This window comes from Pteropus medius, unplaced genomic scaffold, assembly GCF_902729225.1.
Source record: "Pteropus medius unplaced genomic scaffold, Ma_sr-lr_union100, whole genome shotgun sequence".
NCBI lineage: Eukaryota > Metazoa > Chordata > Mammalia > Chiroptera > Pteropodidae > Pteropus > Pteropus medius.
In genome coordinates, this window is record NW_024347788.1 from 13,614,664 (window position 1) to 13,636,990 (window position 22,327).

The following is a 22,327-nucleotide window of genomic DNA, read 5'->3' on the forward strand; positions in this document are numbered from 1 at the left end:
GGGACCCAGAGGCCTCCCTGGGCACCGTGTGAGGGGCTCAAGCCGAGCCTGCTGACAGAACCCATTTAAAGATGGGGCTGAAGGGTGCCTGGGTCTCAGACCCTGCAGCAGAATCTGGGGACAGTGACACTTTCAACAGTTTCACCCCCCCCTCCCCCGACGAGACGGCAGAGAACCACATGTAAAAACAAAGACGAGCACAAGAAGCGTTAGGTGTCACCACTGCCAAGGAGCGGTGGCAGGGGACCAGGGCAGGCTTTAGCCTGATGACGGACAGCTGGCTGGGCTGTCACGCTGCAAGGGTGCGGCTGCTTCAAGGCAGATGCACAAACAGCTGCCCGTCAGCTCTCGCACAGAACGCCCACTGTGCGCACGTGCTCGGCTGCCACCCGGTCCCCTGGCAGCCGTGGCCCTGGGCAGCACGTCTGTGGCCGGGCGGGAACCTGGCACCGAGTGCGGTCGAGCACGTGGGGCCGGCACCGTCCCAGCGGCTGAGGGCCCGGGACAGCGAGCACGCAGGCTCGGGCGCCTCGGGCCGCCCCCCTTCTGGGCGGCCGTGGACAGCGGGCAGATTCCACCCTCCCGGCCTCCACGGGGACTGGGACATCACGGCCCTGGGGCCTTAGGCAAGTCGCTGACCCCTGAGCCTCCGCGTCTCACCTGTGACGTGGGTGTGGTAATGAGGGCACCTGGGCCGCGGGAGGCCCGGGCACAGTGACGTGTGCTGTCCTCGGCGCCTCCCGGGGCCCTCGGAGCCTCCGCGGTGGTGCTCGCCTGCCCAGACCACCCCTCACGGTCTCCGCGGCCCCGAGCGGCTGCCTCCGCCTCACGCCCACACTCCCAGGTCCTGACACTGGCGTCACCGTGACGACGCTTCCCTCCCGGCTTTTTGAAGCACTTTAGCAAGACGACGGCCAGGCTACGAGCTCGCGTGACACCGCGCTCGGCGGCAGTGAAGGGCAGGGGACCCCACGGCACACGCCCTCACATGCTCACTCGCATCCTCCGGCCACGCGCCGTCCACTCACGTGCCCGACGCTTACCGAGAACCTGCTGTGTGCCAGGCACTGTGCTGGGCGCTGGGGTGTCAGGAGGCCGAAGGCACGACCGGGCCGTCACAGACCACGCAGTGGGGGGACGGCGCCCGGGAAGGCTGCACGCGGGTGGGGGAGCAGGGCGTGAGCGTGTGGGGTGATGGGGAGGCTGAGATGGGGTTCCTTTACCGGCCACATGACCTAATGTTCTGGCTTCAGAATTACGTGCCCACGACTGTCAGGTGAAGACGGAGCTGCACGTGCCCCGTGGGGGCGGGTGCGGGAAGGGCGCGTGGGCACCAGGGACGCGGAGCCACCTGACGGCACGAGAACGTCGCACGTCTTCCCTCGAGATGTGGCTTGGGAGCCAGGAAGGCCGGCACGAGCCTGGCTGTCCCTGGGCTGCGTGACCCCAGCCTCACCCTCACGGGTGCCATGGATCACACACTGGGGCGGGGGCTCCCAGCAGAGTGCCTGGCACATGGGATCAGGACACAGCGGGGATGAGCGCAGCTGCGTGAACATCCAGAAAACAGAGACAGATAAAACTCACGCGTGAGCATTTTGTACTTACATCTGACCTTGGATATGGCTGGCGCTCTGGGAATTCAGAGTCCTAAACAAAACAACGGACCACGGTGTGGGGTCTGGCTCGGACCCCCGGCTCCCCGTCCCCGGACGCCCAGCGCACCCTCCTCCCTGGTGCCAAACCGACTTCAAAGCTCGCACTGGGCCGGGCCCAGACGACCGGGCAGTGACGAGAGTGCGTGCATGGAGAGAGCCTGGAGAGAACCCAGGAGCTTGCTCGCCCTGTCCCCGGGAAGGGGCAGTCCCTGAGACAGGGCGAGGGGACCCTGCGGGGGTGAGTGGGGTCCTGCGCTATCTGGGGCGGGCAGGGGAGAGCAAGGGCGGCCCCAGTACCTGCAGGCGCCCTCGCCTCCCACGCACTGGGAACGGACGTGTCGGGCCGGTGGGAATGAGGGAGGCAGGAGGGGGTGGCAGTGCCACCTGCCGGGCAGAGAGGGCCTGGCCAGGTCCGCGTCTCAGGCAGGTGTCTGGGCCCTCAGTGGGTCCAGGCCGTGGGCACGGCGTTCGTGACCACGGCTGAGAAGGGCCGGGCAGCCCACCCCAGTGCCGAGAGCACAGCCCCCAGCTCTGTGCCAAAGGCCCCCCCACCTACATCCCCAACGCCCAACACCCCCTACCTGTAACCCCAACACCTAACACTGATTTTTCAAAAGCTTTTGAAAAATCAATTTCAACAAAAATTCCTTCCTAAGCATCAAAATAACCTGTCTCCACGCTTCCTGGGTGACCAGTGGCCCCGGACAATGCCCAGCGGGGATGGGGGCTGGGGCTGGGGATCCGGGCGTCCTTGGGTGGCCGTGTGCTCTGCCCGTAGGCTGGCCACATGAGCGGGGACCCTGCTGGTGCCTCCGGCCCTCGTAGGCCTGTCCCCCAAGGATCAGCTGGCGGGCTGGGGGTTACCTGGACCCCGATGGAGGGGCGCGAGCCCCTGGAGAACTCCTCGGCCCTGGACGCCAGGATGGCCTGGTCGCTCTGGCTCTCCGCGTGCCGCTGGGCGGCGGCCGTCTCTAGCGCCAGGTTCAAGGCCTTGCTGCTGTCCAGACTGTCTGTGGAGTTGTAGAGGCCACGGCCGTCCTGGGCCCACGGGACCATCCGCTGGGCACGGCCGTCCTGGTAGGCGTCCTGCGTGGACTCAGTGCTGCTCTGTGCCGTCACCGAGATCAGAGGCTTGGAGGTGGTCCGTGGGGGGACGGGGGGCGGCGTCTTCTTGTAATTTGTATATGAGGCAGCTGCAAGAGAAACACAAGCCCCAAGTCAACAAGCACGTCCCCTCTGCCTGCACGGAAGTCTGGTCGACCGCGGCCACACGTCCCTTCCCTAGGACCCGCCGAGCAAGTCCATTCAACCTCCAGCCCAAGCTAACGGTGCACGTGTGAGGTTAGGCTGCGGGCACGGACACGGCCGGCACGGACACGCAGTGACAGCGAGAGCTGATAAACTCAGCGAGGAACGCGCAATGCGGCAGGGGGCCCGCCCTCCTCCAGCCCGGGCCGTGCCGGGCAGAGGCTGCCACATCACATCCACGCAGGCCGGACCACCGCGGGGAAACGCTCGTTTTATAAAAGCAGCATGTACTCAATCACGGTCAGATCAAGGCAGAAACATCTGTGTAAACGGTCAGAAGCTCCTAAGACCGCCATGCGTGATCGCCAGCACGTGACGAAGCTGGCTGCTTTCCACTTCTCTGCGCCCTAAAACCGTTTCCCACGAACAGGTGTTCCGTGAGGGAGAAGACGTGCCGTCAGAAGGCGTCTGCTCCCACGGGCTCTCACAGGGTGTGAATGCTGAGAAGCGGCGCCGGGCCTGCGGACCTGTCCCGCCCGCCTCACCTGCTGGCCCGTGCCCAGCCGCCTGTCCCCCCCTCCCGCCTGGCAGAGGTCTGCGTGCAGGCTGCACAGCGGCTCCGCCACAGACAGGCAGACACTGGACATGGGACGCAGTCGAGCGTCCGTCAGGAGCCACAGGGAATCCATCGGGCACACCTGCCCGGCCGGCCCAGGTGTGACCCATCTTCACAGACGATGGACTGGCCCCAGTCCCCATTCTGTATGGACGGGTCTCCCACTGGGGTTGACTGTTTTTCCTTATCTGGAAACAGCGGGGGCATCAGTGCGTCTGCTCAGTGACAGCGTGCGGGAGGCCAGGGTCCAGCCTGCAGGGTCCAGCTCCCGGCAGCACTCTGGACGGACGTGGCACACGGCGGGTGAGGAGTCCCGCCCTGGGGGTCCCAGTGATGGCCTGGCCAGCGGCGCTCTGCCTGGTGGCCCATTGCTGTCTCCCCGGGGATGCTTGGTAACACCTGGGGGCATTCCTGGTCGCCACAGTGGTGGGGGTGGTACCGCTGGCACCTGGTGGGTAGAGGCCAGGAGGCTGCTGACCACCACCCAGTGTGCGGGCGCCCCACAGCGAGGAATTGCCCCAGGCCAAGGGACGTGCGTGTGCAGACCAGAGCGACACCGTCAGCCGCTCCGGGAGGAGGGACCCTTCCTGGGGGATGCACCTGCCCCGCGGAGAGAGCAGGGCACGGACGCAGGCCGACCACTCTGCAACAGCCTGTCACTTCCTCCTGCCTGGTGGTTAGGGCTGGCACCCCCTCTCCGTCACCCTGTGTAGGGACTGCCGTGAGGGGCACGCACCACTGTGACGGCCGCGGTCCACTGAGAGCTTCTCCATGTTGCCACGTCAAGGGCAGCAAGTGCCCCGGGCCAGGGGGCGCGGCAGCCACAGAGGGGGAGCTCGCTGACGGACACGTCCGCACGTCACGCGAGGCGGGTGGCCCCTCCGCGGGCAGCGTCTCTCCCTTCGATGGCCTGTCTCCCGGCGTCTCCATCCAGCAGGAAGCGCGCTCTGCCGCCTGCCTCGCACTGCAACGCTGACTCTGCTCGGTTCTCAAGCAGAAATACGACTCTGAAGAAATTTCAAGTCCCAGAAATAGTGGCAGTGACGACGAAAAGCAACAGAGAAATCTCAGCACGTAGATGAAGAAGTTACGTCTGTCTGGATACAGTTACGCTCACCTTCACGGGCTGACAGAGGCTGCTCAGCGCGACAAGGTTATGAAACGGCAAACTGGAGATTCTTGCAGCCGTGACCATCTCCCCGGCGCCCGCGCCCGCGCTGCACTGGTGTTTCACAGATGAGCTCGGTACAAAGATCTCAGAACATTTAGGCCGCTGCACGCAGTGAAATTTATTTCCAGCCCGGCTCACTATTCCAGTTATTCTCAAAGGGTTCTTTTCACTGCTGCTCAAATGATCTAGTGCAACGCAGAGTTTGAACAACGGACACAACTAAAACTTCCTTCTTGTGTCAATAACTTGCAAATAAAAAAAAAATCTCATGATCACAGGAAAATGCAATATTACCGCTTCTCACCTTCCAGTGTATTTGCCACAGGGTGATAATATGAATTTAAAATTGATTTCCTTGCAAAAAAAAGTAGTTACGCAGCATAGTTTCTTAACGAATTAATTAAAAGGGGGCAACAGCCTCCAGACACATGAAGACGACGCGCCTGTGCCTGGACTGGAGCCGGCAGGGCCGACCCTGGGCCGACGCGGTGAAGGCTTCCTGCGGCTTCCCGGCGTGTCGCGTGGCCGCGAGCCCGCCCTGCACACAAGCGACACGGCTTGGTCCCCGGCTGCGCCTGTCGGAGCCCCGGCCGGCACAGCGCTGGGGGGCACGCAGGCGTCCTGCCGACGGTGGTCACTGGTGTCCTGACCGCGGAGCGAGGCCCAGGTGTCGCGTCTCCCCCAGGCTCCTCTCTCATCAGCGTTTGGAGAGACCCACGGCCGTGCTTTCGCTCTGCTGGAAAAGCCAGCTCTTCGCAGCGTGGACGTCACCTCTGGCAAAGCCGTCGTCATCATGAAGCACAGTAACACCCCATTATCGTCCACTGCCAAACCACCCATGGGTGTTGTACAAAGACCCGCAGTTCAATGGGGCAGATGCCACAGGAGCTGTTACTGTGGCCGCTGCAAGGGCTGTAGCTTCTCCCGCTGCTGTGACTCAGGGTCGCCGGTTACAGCGAGCCCTTACCTGGAGTCTAAGAGCCTGGCTGCTACGTGCTCGTGGGGGCTGGGCCCGAGGGCAGGGGCTCGGGGGTTAAAGGGGCTGAGTCTGGGAGGCGGCCGGAGTGGGCCTGTGGGTGAGGACACGCGGCGGGGCCAGCAGACACGGCCCACCCTACCACGTGCTCGGCACTCAATGCGACGGGCACGGCGCCGGGCGACAGGGACGGAGCATCGCGGGTCAGCGCTGCCAGCTCAAAGATGCTCCTCTCTCGTAGGACTCTGTGAGGCTCGATCGGCCTCTCCCGGTGGTCCGCAGCCGGCCCCCTGGCCACACTGGCTTTCTAGAGCTGCAGTGTGACAGCCTCTGCCTTTTCTTCAAATCACACACTTCCTGGGGGACACCAAAGGACCACCCTACAGCGCCCCCTTCCCCACAGCGGGAACGCCCTTTCAGGCCTGGCCCTGGCTGACACGTCCTGCATCCTCACGTCCCAACGGCGCAGCGGTCAGCTCCGGGAGCCGAGGTGCAAACCCGCCGGCTGCTGCCTCCACGCCGAGCTGCGGCTGCAGCCTCTTGACCCCACAGAGCAGGGCGTGCCTGGGCTCCTGCACCGAACCCCACAGGAAGGGCACCCTACGCGCCTCCTTCCTGGGCCACCCAGGCTGCAGGGACCGCCCCGCTCCAGGAGAGGCCGCGGCCACTGTGACTGGGCGACCACGTCCCGCCAGGCTCAGCGAACTCGTCTGCAAAAGGGAAACATGCTCTCTCTCCACGTGCTGTCGCGGAGGTCGGGACGGAGCTAATGGGGGGCCAGCAGAGGCCAGCACATGGCGGGGTACCCACTGTGTGTGGTGGTCAGGACGAGGCCCTGTCACCGTGCCTGGGGGGCTGCCATCGCCGCGAACTCGGCACCACCCTCGTTACTGTGGTGATCGGTACCAAGTTACCACGTGTGCGCTCATGACAGCTGCGGCTCGTTCTTCCAGGAGCTCACACACGTGCACACATGCGTGCACGCACACGCGCACATGCGCACACGCACGTGCACACGCGGCTACAACTGGGCAAGGCCTGCCACCCCCGGGCACCATGCCGACCCTGCCGGGGGCTGGAGCCATGTCCCTGTGTTGGGGGCAGGGGTGGAGCTCGCAGGGGTCTGAGCGTCTTCCGAGGTGCGCCAGCCACCACGTGCTGGAACTGAGGTGCGGGCGCCTCTCTGCCTGCTGAGCACGGTGACCCTGCCGGGCCCCTGACCGCGACACGGGCCGAGGTCTCGCTCTGCCAGACCAGTGCCTCGGCCATGCGCAGACGCACGCTGCGGCCCCTTCCCGTTGAAATCTAAGTGGGAGGCGTGGCTCCTGTTTGAGTAAGATTTCCTCTTAACTACGTCAGTTCCAGGTTTTCTAAAAAAATAAAATACATTTGGTGGCAGAAGGAACTTTAAATTGTACACTCACCCCATGACCCAGCTCGTCTGACAGGCTATTAACCAGCGAGTGAGAGGAAACTCACTGTAATGACCTCCAATGCCTTAAAGGGTAGAAACGACTGAAAAATCATTTTGGGGAAAAAGGCCTAATATTTGCTTGCTCGCCGCAGCCACATCTCCCCGGCTCACGGAGAGCTCGTAGGAGCCCCGGTGACCTCCGAAGCCGCGGCACTTCCAGGCTGTCGCAGCAGGGAGGGTGAACTGGCCTTGCGCCCGCCCAGCCCCCACTTCCCCGCCCTCCAGCCCCCACCTGGCAGCCCGCTCGGGTTTTGCACCCTGAGCAGTGACACTCCGCGGGGTGCCTTCTCCTCTTTTCTAGCCGAATAATGGTGGTGCTTGGTCACCGCCCCTTCTTGGCACACTGACCGGCCCTCGGCCTGGAGAAGGGAGACAGTGCTGTCCCTCTGAGTATGTGGTCCGTGGGCGCGCAGCTGTGACGCCAGGTGCGTGGCCGAGAGCTCCAGGCCGGCAAGCTGTCCTATGTGCTCTTGGTGCTCGGATGTGAGTGGGAAGATTCTTGAATGAATACAGAAAGGTGTCTACTAACGTGAGCTCTTCCTGGAGGGACCAGCACCGGCTGAGGTTGACCAAAGGCCCACGTGTGAGCTCTTGATGTGGGTCCCCACGCTGAACCCTCCACGGCCCTGTGGAGCAGGGGCAGCAGAGGCGGCTTCTGTCACGGGACGGAAACTCGACAGTCTTGGGCGTCGGTCTGCATGATTCCTGCGGCCAGTGAAGGGAATGTCCACTGTGACGGTCCCTCGGGACACCAGGTTCTCTCGACATCAGGGACACTTAGCTAAGAGGCCCGGAGAATGTTCTGGTTAAATATTTGAGGATCTGAGCCACCAGCATCTTAGTGGTGGGACATACGTGACCCAGAGGGACATTTAAGTCTCTGAAAATATCGATCACTTGTCCACATGATTCTCTCTGCAGTGGCCCCATGGAAAACCCAACATACAGATTTAATAGAAACACATAGCTGATACCTGATGTTTTGAGAATAATAAATTGTCCAAGTTGAAGAAGCAGATTTAGAAGCACACATTGGAACCGGCACCGCGGTACCGGACTTATTCTGATGTGAGCCCAGAAGCTCACATGGGACTCTTATCTGAAGATGTAGGACAGACACTTAATACGTGTCCTGCATGGTCCTCACGTGGCCCTGTGTGCATGTGACGGGGACACTCACGTGCTTTTACAGTACGACAATAAATCACGTTCGTAGCCCTGGTTAACTGAATGTGTGCGAATGTTATCATTTAGAAATTAAGTCTCAGGCATCACTCCTGGGTAAACAAACACCGCAGAACATAAACTATGTAAAGAAAAGGATGTGGACACAGAAGCAAAAGCCTCGTGTACCGTTCGTTCGTCCGTCCACCCTCTGACCAGTGTGTCCTGCACGGCCGACCTGTGGGACAGAGCTGTGTGCCCATAAGGGACGCATCGCAGTCAGGGTCAGAAGTCGAGGACACAGCAAAAATTTAAAAACGACCATTTGCTCTTGTTAATTTGCTGCCATGGATTAAAATAATCAATTAAAAAACTATTTCACACGTTCAAGAAAAATATTCAATTATTCAGTTGACAGGTTCGGGCCACAGTCATTGTTTTGACTCGGTGTACGTGAACATATGCAATTAGAGTAAACTCAGCGAAGCCAAAATGATTAGTTATGGGTTGTGTTATTTGTTATTTTGTACATGGATGCCGGGCGCACACTGAATACAATCTAACATTTTAAATTTAATTTAGTCAGAGTTCTAGTGAAGTTTGTACATCTTCAAGAACCAGGTGAATCAACAGAGATCTCTAAACATCACATTGGCTTTAACTATAAGTGATCGTGTATGAATTTTGAAAAAAAAACACAAAATGACTATTTAATATCTTAAGGTAGCTGAAAACCTATATATACTTTTTGAGTCCAGGCATGAACATCCCTTTGGCTTTAAAGCCTGTCGCTGATTTCTTCTCCAGGTGCATAATGCTACGCAAACCCCAGCGACTTTTCAAGTGCCTCCCCAATTCCAGGAGAGAGATGAAAACATACGTGTGTTTTCTAATCCAGCTGCTCAGTGTCTGGATTCGGCTTATGTCTCGGAGAGCAGGTCCGTTGGTGGGGGCCAAAGGATGACGGGGGTGAGGGGAAGAGGCAGGTCTGCGAGGCGCTCCTATCGATGGCCAAGTCAGCCCCTGTGCCACTCAGAAAAGGTGAGGGACGTGGCTTAAGATGGAAGGAGCCATGCGTGTGCCACGTTCTGGGAAGATTCTCGTCAAATTGTGTTTAGCTACAAGTAGTGACACTTAAAGGACGCGTGGCCCACGGGGTGAGTCCGTCCCTGAGGGGGCTGAGCGAACGAGGCCTGGGAGAGGCGGGGAGGCTCCCTCCCCAGGTTTGGGACCGAGTCAAGCCCCGTTGGAAACCCCTTCTGAGGAAACTGCTCAAAGCCCCAAGTCAAAGGCCTGCTGGGCAGGAAGACGGAAGAGGCTGCAGCTGGCAGAGTGAGGAGGGCGGCGGGAGCCTCATCCCACTAAGACCGCGCCCCAGACTCATGGCTTCATCTCGACCGCGTGCAGAAGGCCGCGGCCCACATTTGGCCATGAACAGCACAGCCACCAGCCAGATTTCAACGGCCCAACCGTCTAAAATATCTCAGCATCTGAACTATAAGTAAAAACGCGTCTCTCTGTAGCACTGGCGGCGTTTCAACGACTCACCAGCCCCGAGCAGCCGACGGTCGCCGTGGGGACAGCGTGGCCGTGGAGCGTTCCCAGGCAGGTCTCGCCAGGCTAGGCCGACGTCAGCACGCGCCCCCATCTGCCCCACAGGCGACACACAGCACGAGGGCTGCCATTAGGTGCTTGCAGGCTCAGCACATCTACCGAAGGGGTCTGGAGAAGCCCCTTTGGAGATCAGCAAACCCGGACGAGAAACCAACGGCTGCCCACTCTGTACTTGTACTGACCCTGAGTAACCTCAAACGTGGACACAGCGTTTCTTTAATGCTGGGACCCAGCTGCACCTGGGATGCCGGACACCAATGCAGTCCTCACAAGTCCAACGCAAGTCAAAAAGGGAATTTAAAAATCAGCCCTCTACCGCAGAAAGCACAGGCACGTGACGAAGACGGCGCGCTCCCAGCAGCAAGCGCCATGCCCCCCTGCACGTGACCGAAGCCGCCACACCGCCCGGCGGCGGCGCCACAAGCCGAGAACGTCCAAATGAGAGTCTGGACGTTGCAGAAGCCAAACTTCAGAGCCGAAAGATTCGGCATAAAAGAGTAGAGCTGTTTTGACACTTCATTAACGTTAGTCTCGAAACGCAAGCGTGCGTCAAAGAGCACGCGCACGTGGTTTCCCCAAAGTTACACAAACTCGTGGCCGCCCAAGCTCGGCGGCAAAGTCGTCTACCTCAAATGTGTCAGTCGGCAAGAAGTCAGAGTCCGACCGGCGTTCAGCGTCCGTGGTCAGAGCACAGTGACGACAGCTGTTCCAGTGTTCGAGACACTTCCTGCTTCCGTTCTGAATACGTAAAAATCTCGTTATGCAGGAAGAATTTGGATTTTCTGAAGAACCGAGAATGACCAACTTTTAACTATGTGGAGAGCCTTGTAGTCCCAAGTACCAGATGCCCAAAGGGCCGTGGACACAGTAACCGCGAAGGGCTTCGTCAGCAGCGATGGCACAGGCTGGCTGGCGGTCACAGTGACTGGAGAACAGGAACCAAGAAAGCGTGGTCCTCCCCCGCCCCCACCCCCAAAAATTTAACTGCTGAGGACAGAATTATGTCCCCAGTCTTTGAGATCAGGAAGCTTTAAACTCAGATGAATAACATTTCTGAAAAGAACGATTTTTTTTGGTGGAAACTTTGATAGGCTGATAACAGTGACACCGGATGACTCTGATTAATCTGTTCTCAGAGATGCTGCGAGCTGCACAGCAGATGCACTCGTCACTCATCTTCAGAACTGACGTGTGTGTACTTCGCTTCATTTGAGACGCTTAATCGTGAAGGAAGTCTACGTTAAAGCTGTACCAGAACTATATTTTTACGATCAAAATTTGGGAAGGGGGAAATTCTTAGGTGGTGTTTTGCTTGATGAAATCACCAGTTTTCACATCTGCACGTGAACAGTGAGTGCGTGGCTGCTGCCCTATGCAGAGTGACGCACAGAGAGCTCCTGCTGTATTCAAGGAAAAATGACTTTCCACGGAAACATGAGCGACGTGATAAAGCAAAGGCGACTTGCACGGGCACAAACGACAGGCAACTCTGACTTGTTCACATTCACTGCGGCTCAGAGACCACGACCTGAACGTGGTCTACTTCACCCAGAAGGTTCGACAGGAAACCCGGAAGGCCCCAGACCTGCTCTGTGGATGACAGGTGTGCGAGCCCAGGGTGATCGCACGGGGGGGAGATGCAATCCCCAACCTCCACATCACAGGCCAGGCGTGACCTTGGGGAGCGAGGGTTAGATGCCGGGGTCAGGGGTGCCGAAAGCCCGAGCCCCCCACCAGAGGCTAGTTCGGAGCCCGCTGGGATCGAAAGCCCCGCTGGTCTGCAGCAGCCAAGCACGGCGGCTGTGGCCGTGGACGTGAGCTGCGTGGGCGGCGCTGGCTCCGCCTGGACACGGGAAGGCCATGCCGGCAGCACCGCTAGGAGCCAGGGGCTGCGGGCGGCTGTCACACCTGTCCCCGGAGGGAGGCCGCCTGTCCCCTGGCAGGCCTGGGAGTGGGCAGCTCTGGCCACAGAGTTGCGTGTGGAAGCCGCAGGGTACCAGGCACCCCAGCAGCGGTGCCAGTGCCAAGGCCACCGCGGCCCGTTTTCAAGAGGAGGGGACGCTGCTGCGGCCTCTGTCGGCACCTGCAGGGGCTTCTGAGGTCTCCCAGGGTGGAGCTGGGGCCTGACTGGCCCCCAGGAGCCGGATCCCCTGGTCAGAACCGGACGCTGAGGATCTGACCTCCCTTGTGACCATTCGCTGCCACCGGCGCCACGGTCACACTCAGCCCCGTGGGCCTGAGGGCCACTGGCGAAGGGTGTCACGGACCCCTCGGCGAGTCCCAGCCCCGTGCTGTGTCCCGGGCTCCACCCCAAGCCTGGCCGAGCGGACAGCAGATGGCGGGAGGGGACCGGACGCAGGTTCGCAGAAAGCCCACCGCCCCCTGCCCCCCCGTGGACCTGGACCTTGGGCGGAGTCGAAAAGCACGTGCTTCCGTCAGCTTTCTTCTCCAAAACGCACCCCCATCCCAAATCACGCGCAATCCCGGAAGTGACCGTGACAACCACGGGGACGACCTTGAACCGCTTGGACATCTGCTAACAGGTCTGAACCGATGCACCACGTCACCGTTTCCGGCTGCTCGAACCGCAGCACAGATTTGTGCTGCCCCTCGTGGCAGGGACGTGGCCCTGGTGGTCAGCCTGACCCCAAGAACCCAGGGGTAGCCCTGCACCTCAGCACCTGCCCCACCTGGCCGCACGAGTGCTTCTCACGGGGCCCCTGCCTGGCAGCTGCCGCTGGGCTGCGTTTCCTGCCATTGGCATGAACCGGAACGTGTGACAAGGACGAGCTCAGCGTGCCTGGGAGAGGGGGCCCCGGCTCCCGTCTGGCTGGGGCTGGAGCAGTGCTGGCCTGGCCAAGGGTTAGGGGAGCCCCTCACGCGTGCACTCACCCGCTGCCTGCTGAAATCTATCACGGTGACACAATAACGCCCCCCGCCCATGCCCACATCCCAATCCCTGGCACCTGTGACCATGTCACCTCACGTGGTAGAAGACACTCTGCAGACGTGATGGCAGCTCAGGACCTTGGGATGGGAAAACCAGCCTGAATCGTGTGCGGGCCACGTGCAATCGCCAGGCCTCGCAGGTGGGAGGCGGGGGAGACGTGACGGTGGGGCCGGGTCAGTGTCCCCCGTCAGCGGCGAGGCTCGCAAGCTGCAGAAGCCGGAGCCTGTCCTGAAAACGGAATCATCGTGTCCCCGGGAGGGACGAGTTACTCTAGAAACGCAGACAATGAAGTAAGTTTATAGTCATTCCCTCTGTCGTGATCTGGAGGGATCCTCCCTTCGTTTTAACGACTTCTAGAATCAGCTGTGACACATGCTGAGAAAACCTCTGACCCAGAGAAAAATCATTAGAATCTGATTTTCCAGCATTTCTCTTCGTGATATCAGTAACTCTCTCTCCCTAGAAAAATCAGGCGAAATGCATATTTAGACAGGCAAAGCTATTTCTGACGAGTCACTTCACGGATGAGAAAGCAGCCGTGCGTGAAATGGAAGCTGGGTGCTTTCAGAGCCGCTTCGCTGAACGAGAGGACACTGGCCAGCACGCGGCACTTTCCGGAGGGGGGCAGGGGCGGGCTGCACACACGTCTCCGGCGCGTTCGGGCCCTCAGGCTCCTGCAGAGGGGGCTGTGGCCGTGCGTGCTACGCGTCCGGGCTGAGCGGAGCCTGGAGACTCAGACCCCACGGAGCCGAGCGTCCGTCCAGCAGCAGCCTGTCAGCGCCGGACACGTGTCTAAACGCTCAACAAGCCCGCCACGCGCACGCTAAAACCGCAGTCACTGCAGACGAACGTTAAAGTCCTGCACCTGCGCTTCACACGAGGTGACACAACCTAGCGACTAGTTTGTTTTTCAAGCATGCAGAGCTCTCTCCACGCGCACGCGCACAGGGACGCGCACACGCGCGCACACGCACAGAAGTAGCTGTGGGATGTGAGAGCTGAAAGTGACCGGGAGCCCGTTCTGCTCCCGGGCCAGCAGGTGCCGAGTCACCCCAGGGCGTCTGCACCCCGCAGACTCGGTCGCTCTCTCCGAGCTCCTGTTCTGTCTCGCGGAGAGGGTTCTCGTTTCTCGGGCATCTTTCCCACTCTTATTAAACAAAGCGCTGCTGCGCGCCATCGAGAAAGTATCATAAACATTTAACAGACAAAGCCTGGAGTCACGCGGGGAGGGATCGGTGACTCGTCTGCGCTCACACTTCTGCACAAGGGCAGCTTGTAATGGGGCGGCCACGCCCGGGGCATCCTGCTGCTTCTCAGGCCGGCCCACCTGGGGCCACCCCGGCCAGGCCGGAGGGGGCTCTGACCGGGCTCTGACCGATAGCCAGGGCCGGGCCCAGGAGGAGCCTTGAGGAGACGCGCCGTCCGCGCTGACCTGGTGCGGGGCGCAGGGGCGCGGGCGTGGGGCGCCGCTGCGCACATGGACTGGGACGCGTCTCGGCTCCAACTGGTTCTTGCGTCAGCTCCGTGAACGTGTCTTGTTTCACTGTCTGCATGACAACAGCTCTGAAGCAGAAGTCGTTTCCTACCAGGCGACCATCATTTCGAAGCGTCTCTGGAGACGAGTGTTTGCTCGTCACCTGTGCACGAAAGACACTCGGCGGAATCAGTGCACAGGCAGCGGCGCCTCCAGAAGCGTGTGCTTGTCCAAACGCGATGGCTGTGGTGCAGGCTCCTTCCTGCGGCCTCGAAGCGGCTCCTTTCCCCACCGTTGGCACAAAGCGCGGAGCAGCCCACACTGTAACCGTAATGGAAGGCGCCGCGGGACAGGGCCCTACGGGGGAGCCGGGCCAGCCCCAGACGCCTGCACCCTGGGTGAGGTCCGCGGCCCTGCAGACATCCAGACGAGGCCCCGGGCGCTGCCCGCCTCCGGCCCCCCACACAGCCCGGCGCCCCACGACCCACCACGCTTCTCCTGAAGGCCCCAAGGCGTGGCTGTGCCTGTCTCAGATCCTGCCCTGGTGCCACTGAGACCCGCAGCTCTGTGATGGCCAATGGCTAGGCCTGCCCGACAAGCAACCCGCACTGCTCCTTCTCGGCTCAGGTCAGGAGCCAGCACGCCAGGCCCCGGGAGGGGCGCGTGACGGACAAGCTGAGTGCACCGCCCTCACGGCCGCAGGCCCACGAGAGCGCCTGGCACTGCACCACCGCCCCACGTCCCTGCTAAGCGCCAGCTCGCAAGCAGAGGCTCTGCTCGTGGTGCGGACGCCATCTGTCCCTTCTGCCCGCGGCATTCCCAGCCGGTTACGGGGAACGACACCCTCATTCTCCCAGAACGGCCCCCGAGCCCCCCGTGCGCCGCAGTGTCCCGCATCCCGTGCCGCCCAGGCCCCCCGCTGTTCGGCGCTGTGCCCACGTCTCCACTCAGCCTCGCGGGTGGCTGGGCGCCCTCCCACACGCCTGTCCGTGAGGACCTCCAGGCCGCGCGTGTCCCCTGTGTCACGCGAGACGCCAGGCGGGTTGGGGCCGGGTGTGGTTTTCCACAGAGCTGGAGGGAACGGTGACTCCGCACCCGCAGGGCCTGGGGCCGACCAGCAAAGTTGCGGCCACGGCCGCTTTATGCTCCTGCCACGGCGTTCGGTGGACACCGGGGAGGAGCCTAGGCACCGCTGCCGCCGGCTCCACGCCACGCACCGACCCCGACCGCGACGCCTGCTCTTCCTGACGCCGTGGCGCACACCGCCACAGAAGCCACGCTGCGCCACGCTAAAGGAAGCGGCCGTGGAAGCTGCGTCTGCGGCCGAGCACGGCTCCCCGGGGAGGGCTTTACCTGCCGCGGGCCTGGCGGTGGGGGTGGCGGTGGACGGCGGCATCGTGATCACGCACTCGTCGTCTTGCGAGTAGCCGGCCTGGATGGCGCGCAGGTAGCTGTGGCTCCGCGTCCGGAAGCAGCCGGGGAGGCCCAGGGCGTCCATGGCCTGCACCTCCATCTCACTGAACACGGACTCACACACCGACTCCAGCTGCCCGTTCAGCTCCGCTTCACTCATCTGGAACGAGCAACGACACAGTGACGGTGAGGTCCGGCCGGGCCCCACGGCCACCTTCCGAGAGGAAGCACCCGCCCGCCCGCCGGCCACCCCCACGCCTGTTCCCAGCACAGCCGGTGTGAGGTCAGCTCGGGAAGCAGCTCGCTGGGTCATTCCTTACAAAACACTGACAAAGGATCACGGCTCTGGACAGTGGGGGGTGGGGGGTCTCAGGGATGCTCAGGGGCGCACACAGGGGCGTGACCCTGGTGGGCTGAAGGGCCTCTGGGGGGTCGATGGCCTGGGCAGGGGATACGCTTTTCCTGAGGTTCACAGGTGGTAACACGAGCTGAATGTGCAGGTGTTAGGTGGAATCTCGATAAAGTGAAACACGGCCCTGGGATGAGATCGAAGATGACGGGGCAGCAGAAAGGGCGCGAGCTGCGAGAATGGACAGTGGACACTGGGCAGATGTGGCTGTGCCAGAGGCCCAGGGGCCCAGGGGCCGGGGCAGAGGTCAGAGACGCAGGGGTCATGTGCCCAGTCTGGGTGGTGGGACTTCGATCACCGCTGTGCCTGGTGTTGATTCTGGTGTCCACCTCACGTGTGGCAGCGCGTGAGCCCCTGGGGGCTGCGGGGGAGACTGACGGGCACGGGCTGGGGCTCGTGGAGAGGTGACAGGGTATGAGGCCCACGGAATCCCCGTGACGGCCTCCCCTCCCTCGGGACGATCTCCTTGTCCCATCCTGCCTGCCCTGGGGGCCGGGTCCAGAACCCAGGGTGATTGTCCACGCAAACCGCTGCGGACACCCACGTCTGTCACGGCCTCACACATCTACCGTGTCACCCGATTTCCTGAATGCCCTGGTCACGTTACAGATAAATAAGGGTCTCATTCTGACCGGAGCAGAATCGGGTCAACAAATCTGATTCTTTGGTGGGGAGACAAAGCACGAGGCTCCTGCCCACCTCGAGCTGTGGACCTGCCCACGGACCTCAGCGCTGTCCCTGGGTCACCCGCACACTGCAGAAGCAGCTCCCTGCACTGGACAACCCTGGGACCGCAGCCCAGCCGCGGCCCTAGAGGTGTCGGAGGAGGTCGCCGAGGGGTACCGGGAGGCAGGGCTGTCCCCCGAGGTCGCAGCATGAGGAGGAGGGCAGAGAAGACCAGAGGCTCCGAGGTGTCCAGCGCAGGACAGAGCCGACCAACTCAGAGAAGACGCACCGTGACAGCCCAACGTCACGGCTACCTCAGGCCCCTCGTGAGGGAAACGCACCAGAAACTCTCATGGAGTTGAAATGCGACATTTTCCAGACTACAGATTTCTTTCAACCTAAGTTCCCCTTACGTGGAATTATATCAGAACTCCCTGATTGTTTCACGTCATTAATGCCAATGTTCCACATCAGACAACTGGAAAAGGCTGAACCCTGAGTGTGGTCACTCACACTGGCCAGCACCCGGGTGCAGGACGCGGTGGAAGCCGTCTGCGACGCCACCAGGCCACGATCACCCTCCACCGCACGAGGGGGAGCAGGGGCCTCACGGGCCACTGCGAGCAGCGCTCAAACGTCAGCCACGACCACTCGGCTCGGGCTGCTGGCCACGGAACCTCGTCAGGGAGGTTCCAGTTCTCAAAATGAACGTGACCCTTCCCCAAACAAAGCAAACGCAGGGGAGCAGGGTGCCCACTCGGCCTAGAAAGGCACCGAAGTGACCTGTTCTCCGAGGGCTGATTTGGTCACTGAGCTGGAGGGAGATCTGGAAAAGTGGCCACCATGCGACAGGAACTCAAACTGTGGCTCTGCACTGGACGTGCCCAGGAGGGCGCTGGGCTGGAGCAAAGCTCGGTGCAGTTTGATGCGTCCTACTCCGCTTTTGTGAACCATGAGCTCAGAAACACAGCCCCCTAGACCAGCGGTCCCCAGCCTTTGTGGCACCAGGGACCGGTGCTCCTACGAGACTCTAACGCCTGATGACCTGAGGCGGGGCTGAGGCGGCGATGCCGATGCTGGGGAGCGGCTGCAGATACAGACGAAGCTTCGCTCATGTGCCACTCCCCTCCCGCTGTGCGGCCCGGTTCCTAACAGGCCACGGACCGGTACTGGAATGCGGCCCAGGGGTCTGGGGACTCCTGGACTAGGGGATGGGGCACCACGAAACCGAAGCAGAGGTCAGGAAAATGGTAAGGGAGACAGGGTGGGCAGGGGACTGTCTTGTCTGTGGCAGAGAGTCCTCAGCGGTCATGACAGGTGACATTTGCAGAGCAAGCACAGCAGGTGACGCTGGAGCCCTCGGACGCAGCTGGTGGAGGGTGCGAGATGCAGCAGCCTCCGTGGAAAACGCGATGGCAGCTCCTCGAAGCTTAGAAACAGAGTCGCACACGCTCCAGCAAGGCCGCATCTGGCTACGTCCACAAGAGCCAGAAGTGGGACTCGTGAGCGGGCACCGTGGCCAGTGGTGGGGACGACAGGAGTGCCCGTCCACGGAGGCACAGGCAAGCAGGGCTGAGGTGTCTGGACGACGGGGTGCCGGTCAGCCCTGAAGACGGAGGACGTCTGTGCCGGCTTCGACGTGCATGGACCGTGAGGCCCTGGTGCCGAGCGGAGGGAGCCAGCCACGGAAGGCCAGACGCGGCGAGCCCACCGACAGGAAAGGAGGCGGCGGGCGCAGGGCTGGGGGTCCGTGTTCAGTGACAACAGTGTCAGTGTGGACGGTGAAAACCATCTGGGACGGTGATGGGGACGGTGGCCCAGCCGAGCAACCGCAGATGCCCGAGCTGTGCGCTGAAGGGTCAGACAGCACCACCCATGGTGCGTGCTCCACACCCGAGGGAAAGGACACCTGGCAGAGGGAGGCTGTGGTCACGCCCACACGCCCAGAGGGCCCAGACCAGGACAGCGGGGGACAGGGCGGAAGGACGGCTTCTCTGCAGCGAAGATGCAGCGGCCCCTGCAGGCCGTTCCCAGCACTGCGCCCTTCTGCGCGTGGCCACAGCCAGGCGGGCACAACCACCGGACCGTGGGTGGACAGAAGCCAAGCCAAAGGAGAGACTGTCACGGCCACTGAGAACTCCGGAGGACGTGGCCAGGCTGAGCCTCGGGAGGGTGACAGGTGCCGCCCCGAGGACAGTGACAGCAAGGACCAGGGTGTGAGCCTCACCCCCACAGGTGCCCTCAGGCTCCCCCTCAGGCAGCCGCTTCAGGGACCCCGCTGGGGGCCTGCGAACTCCGGTTACGGCAGAGACGTCGGGTCAGAGTCACGGGGAAGCTGGCACGCCCAGCGAAGGGAACGATCACTAGGGTCTGAGTGGTGATGAGAAACGTGTTCTAATTCCAGGGGAAAAGGAGCATGTCGGCGCCTCGGGGACGTGCCCTCCAGGGCCACCAGGTGCTCGTGCAGACGAAGCCAGTGGAAGCCTGCGGACGGGGCTGGATTTTGGACCCAGCTGCCACCTCACACCTGAAAAAGGCAGGACGTGTCCTCGCTGGCTCGTCTGGAGCGGGCTGAGCTGAGGAGTCTGTCCCAGGAGCAGTGGCACGTTCCGGCAGCTGGCGATCGTGCGCCCTGAGCCCCTCAGCCCGGGACGCAGGCCCCCTGCGTGGGGCGTGGGGACGCGGCGAGGGAACAGAAGCCGCTTGGTGCAGAGGGGACGGGCGGCGGGGCCACCTCCATGGGTCACCGCGGGCGTGGTCCTCACGCTGACCCAACCTCGTGTCACACACGTCCTGCTTTGAGACTCGGTTCCACTCTCGCTAACGTGTCCTCCTGCACTGCACCCCAGCGCCAGCCCAGTCTGGGACGGCTTGGTGACAGTGACCGAGACAGCCTTGCGGGCCTCTGTGAGCCATTGGCCGTGACCTGTCATGTGCTGGGTGGGGCGGAGCCCAGGGCAGGGCGCGGAGCGGGAGGTCCAGCCGTGTGGGCCCGTGGGACGGCTCCACACCCCCGGGAACCGGCACTCCCGTGGCCGGAGGCCATGTCACATGTCACTCAGGGGTGGCAGCGACACTTGGTGCTGTCCAAGGGGCTGACGGACAGGCGAGCCCTGCCCTGAAAACGGTCACCTAGGAAGAAGAGGCCTGAGGAACTCGGGCTGTGACCAGGGACCGTGTGGCCCGAGTCGCCAGCAGACGGTTCTGGGGTGGTGGGTTCTCACGCGTCACGCACCCCGCCCTGGACGAGGAGCCTGGTCAGGTGGCTTGGGCATCTCCCCGGCCACGGCCCAGCGGAGCGGGTCCGGTGGGAGCCGCACACAGCACCTCCAAAGACGCGCGTTTAATCAGACGTGTAAGCCGAGCTTCTTGTCCTGCAGCACACGTGACCGGGGCCCCCTGCTGTTCGCTGCGGCTGCTCCCCATGCTGGGCCCGCTCGCCAGCCTCGCTGTGGGTGGCCAAAGCCTCCCTTCCTGTTCACGTGGGGACCCCAACCCCTGGGGGCTACACCACCACCCGGCCTGACGGACTCGGTCCTCGGGCAACACAGCCCCCAGCATTCCCAACTCTTCCTACTGGACGCGCGAGGCTCAGCCTGGGAACGTAACTCAGAGCCACCGTCGTCAGTGCCTGGTCCCCAGAGATGGCCCCTGGCCCTGTTTTATTGGGGAATCCCCCTGGGAAGAGCAGGCGGTCTGAGCTGAACCAGCGAGAAGGCCGAGAGGCCAGCCGGTCACACGTGGCAGACATGTTGGAACCACCTCTGCTCACCCAGCTCCGGGCTCACGACCAGGTAACTCCCCGAGACGTGCGGGCCCCGTGCCTGGCAGGGATGTGGTGGGACAGCGTGGGCTGGGGGCTGGGCCCGGGGCAGAGGGACGGGCAGCCCCACCTGGCTCACGCAGCTGGCCTGGCTCAGCGTGCTCACGGCTCTCATGTAGCTCTGGTTTCGGGACCGGAACTTCGGGGAGTTGTAGTGGGCAGAGGGGTCCAGGCTGTGGCCGGCAGGCCCGTCACTTGCAGCTTGCAGGTAGCTCTGGCTGGAAGAGAAAGAACGGGGAAGGTGGTCGTGAGCGTCCCCCGGGGCAGCGAGTGACGGCCGTCGGCTGGCGCCTGCCTCTCGGCAGATGCCTCTGTGCCTGTGCACGCTTCCGAGGTTCACACTTACAGGTGTGAGCTTCAAAAGTGACAGCGAGGCCACCTGCAAAATTGCTTTGAACCCTGACATGTTCTGGCCAGGCAGGAAATTAGGACCGTCCCACACTGTTAGGAAGAGCTGACGGCACCAGTCATTGCGCAGCCTGGCGGGGGACTTGGCTCGGACCAGAGCCAGAAGCCTCTGGTGGGTCTCGCCGCAGCCACGCGAGCTTCCCGCGGCTGACAGGCCCAGCAAGGCAGAAGGACAGATAAAAGGCTTTCCTGTGGCTTTAACTTAGATTATGTAACGTGGGCAGAAAGAGCAGACTACGAAAGTAAACGCGTTTTATTATCATAATGATTGTTTTCTCCCAAACTCCCTTAAAAACGTCTTTTCTCTGGTCTCCCTTCCTGCCATTCTGTGGAATGCTGAGCGTCCGGCGGAGCGTGCGGGTGCCGGCGGGAGAGCCCCCGGCACACTGAGCCCCTTCTGCCGCGAGGCCCGCCGGCCGTCTCCCCCCAGTGGAGCGTGCCATCGCACGGGCCTGGAGCTGAAAGCGTGCGAGGGGACGAGGCTGTGAAGTCTGACGCCACGTCGGCCAGTGGAAGAACGTTCCTCGCTTCCCAAAGTGAACTCTTGATGTGATTCGTTGGTCCTGCGGCTCCCTTTCTTTAAGAATGGGACCGCAGAGGGGAAAACAGGCCTCGATTACACGTTCTGACTCAGTAAAGCCCCTTTATTATAAAGTCGCTTTTCCTGCTAAAACCAACAAATACATTTTGTGTGTTAACAGAACATGACCTACGTTATGATAATAGCTTCTGCTTTAAAGCCAGGTGCTTCCCAGCTCCCACCCACGAGTTAGTGGGGTGGGGTCGGCCCCCGACTCACGTTTAACAGACGTTCTAGACACTGCTGCTGAGGGTGCCTGTGGACTGGACACGGAGAACTGCAGGTCGACCTGCACTGAGGGACCTTTCAGAAAATCTGGTTTTTATCCGTTTCACCCACAAACGACGACGAGCACACCTGCGAACCAGGCTTGCCCTGGCGCTGGGAGGCGGGTTTCTGTCTGTGCTGACAGCAGCCTGGCACCCAGCCACGCGCCTGCAGGACGGCGGGAGGCCACGCAGGTCCTGGCCACAGGCAAGCAGCGTCCACCGCGTCGGCCAGTCAGGGAGGGGGCCTCGCCGTCCTCCCCATGCTCATCGGTCTAACTGACCTCTGGCCTCGCGAGTGCCAAGTGGAGCGCTGGCATCCTCAGTGGTGGGTGGGAGGGGGGTCAGGGGTCCTTCCTGGAGAAGCAGCCGCGTGTAGTGATTTGCATGGGGTCTCCTCAAATACAAAACGGTCGA

At 61.9% G+C, this 22,327-nt stretch overlaps 1 protein-coding gene across 1 annotated transcript in view; it reads right to left on the minus strand.

Annotated features, from left to right (window-relative positions):
* The window catches only part of DLGAP2 (DLG associated protein 2), a 317,447-nt gene that overhangs the window by 18,313 nt on the left and 276,807 nt on the right, over window positions 1-22,327 (minus strand). The window contains exons 10-13 of the mRNA XM_039877344.1: window positions 20,727-20,874; window positions 15,699-15,918; window positions 2,523-2,851; window positions 1,609-1,650 (exon numbers count right to left, since the gene is read on the minus strand). Of these exons, the coding sequence (XP_039733278.1) occupies window positions 1,609-1,650; window positions 2,523-2,851; window positions 15,699-15,918; window positions 20,727-20,874 (739 nt within the window). The remainder of the gene's footprint in view (window positions 1-1,608; window positions 1,651-2,522; window positions 2,852-15,698; window positions 15,919-20,726; window positions 20,875-22,327) is intronic.